Below are 1,629 nucleotides of genomic sequence, written 5' to 3'. Positions count from 1 at the left end.
ATAGCCCCCTGGGGGGGTTTTGACCCTATGGTGCCCCCCCACCTACCCCAGGCCCCCCCCCAAGACCCCGACATCAGTGCCTGAAGGGATTGAGGGGGGCGTCTGCGACCCTTTGGCGGGTGGGAGTTAGCCCCTCGTGGGCTTCATGCATCCCCCAGGCAGGGGGAGAGATGTCCTGACCCCCCGCCGTTGCCCCGCAGCCCCCCCGCAGCCACTTCTCCAACATCGAAGCCAGCGAGAGCGAGGAGGTGCGGCAGTTTCGGAGGCTTTTCACCCAGCTGGCCGGAGATGTGATTACCTCCCCAGGCCCCCCCAGCCGTGGGGCCCAGATGGACCCAAAGCATCCCACAATCCTTTGCAAAAGGCTTCCCCTTCCGCACCCTGCCGGGGTGCAGCTGCTTCTGGGGTGGAGCTGGGCCCTGGGTTACACTGGGCAGCTGGGGAGGTGGGGGGCACTGGGGCAGGGGGTGACCCCCTTCTGCCCCCCCGGCAGGACATGGAGGGGAGCGCCTCGGAGCTGATGAACATCCTCAACAAGGTGGTGACGCGACGTGAGTGACGGCGGGGGGAGCCGGACGCCTGGTTCCCGGCCAGCCCAGGGGGCTGGGGTTTGCTCTGAGCTGGAGTGGATCTACTCCTCCCTGCCCCCGGGATCCACTCCCTGCCCCTGAGGTTGATCTCTGGGATCTACCCCTTGCTTCCCCCGATGTCCCCCTCCTCCCTGCCCCTGAGGTATCTATTCTTGGGGTGTACCCCCCCCTTCACCCCAGGATCTGCTCTACCCTTGGGATCTACCCCTGCCCCTGAGGTATCTATCCCCAGGATGTGCCCACCTCCATCTGCCCTGCCCCAGGGATCTGTCCTTGCCCCGCTGGGACCTACCCTGCCCCTGGGATGGCTCCTCAGGATCTACCTTCCCCTTGGGATTAATTACTGGGATCTGTTTTCACCCCCAGGGATCTACCGCTAGGATGCAACCCTCCCCCCACCCTGGGATCTACCCTGCCCCTCTCCTGGGATTTACCCCCATCCCCTGGACCTAGCCCCAGGAGATACTCTGCCCCGCTGGTCTCCATCCTTGGGATCTCTTCTGCCCCAGGGGTCTCCCCCCGCCCCCAGGACTATCCTGGGGGTCTCCGGCAGCCTCCCAACCCCACTTCTCCTCCCCTCCAGACCCTGACCTGAAGACGGACGGCTTCGGCATCGCCACGTGCCGCAGCATGGTGGCCGTCATGGACGTATCCTCTTCCCTCCCGCGGTATCCCCGTGCCCCCCAACCAGGGGGACCCACCCCCTCCATGCCCCACACCCGTCCCGGTGGTCGCTAAAGCCCCAGCTAGTGCCCCTGGGTCTCTCCCCCCACCCCTGGGGGGAGCTGGGACACCCCCATAGCAGAGTATGGGCATGAGATCCCCCCCTCCAGGCCCCCTTGGCCAGCCTCTCCTTGCCCCCCCATGGGTGGAGGGTCCCCCTGGCCCTGGGGTCTCGTCTCCCCCTTGCGGCTCTGACGGGGCCAAAGTTTCTCCCGAGATCTGACCCTTGACACGGGCGCAGAGCGACACGACGGGGAAGCTCGGCTTCGAGGAGTTCAAGTACCTCTGGACCAACATCAAGAAGTGGCAGGTGAGG

At 66.0% G+C, this 1,629-nt stretch overlaps 1 protein-coding gene across 1 annotated transcript in view; it reads left to right on the top strand.

Moving 5' to 3' along the window:
- Positions 1-130: 130 nt before the first annotated feature.
- The window catches only part of CAPNS1 (calpain small subunit 1), a 3,581-nt gene continuing 2,082 nt past the window's right edge, over positions 131-1,629 (top strand). The window contains exons 1-4 of the mRNA XM_006032531.3: positions 131-290; positions 494-551; positions 1,174-1,238; positions 1,555-1,623. Of these exons, the coding sequence (XP_006032593.2) occupies positions 497-551; positions 1,174-1,238; positions 1,555-1,623 (189 nt within the window). The 5' untranslated portion in view covers positions 131-290; positions 494-496. The remainder of the gene's footprint in view (positions 291-493; positions 552-1,173; positions 1,239-1,554; positions 1,624-1,629) is intronic.

The sequence above is a fragment of the Alligator sinensis genome, unplaced genomic scaffold (assembly GCF_000455745.1).
Source record: "Alligator sinensis unplaced genomic scaffold, ASM45574v1 scaffold107_3, whole genome shotgun sequence".
In the NCBI taxonomy this organism is placed as follows: Eukaryota; Metazoa; Chordata; order Crocodylia; family Alligatoridae; genus Alligator; species Alligator sinensis.
Note: the sequence above shows the minus strand (reverse complement) of the source record. Positions and strands in the feature narration are given on the sequence as shown.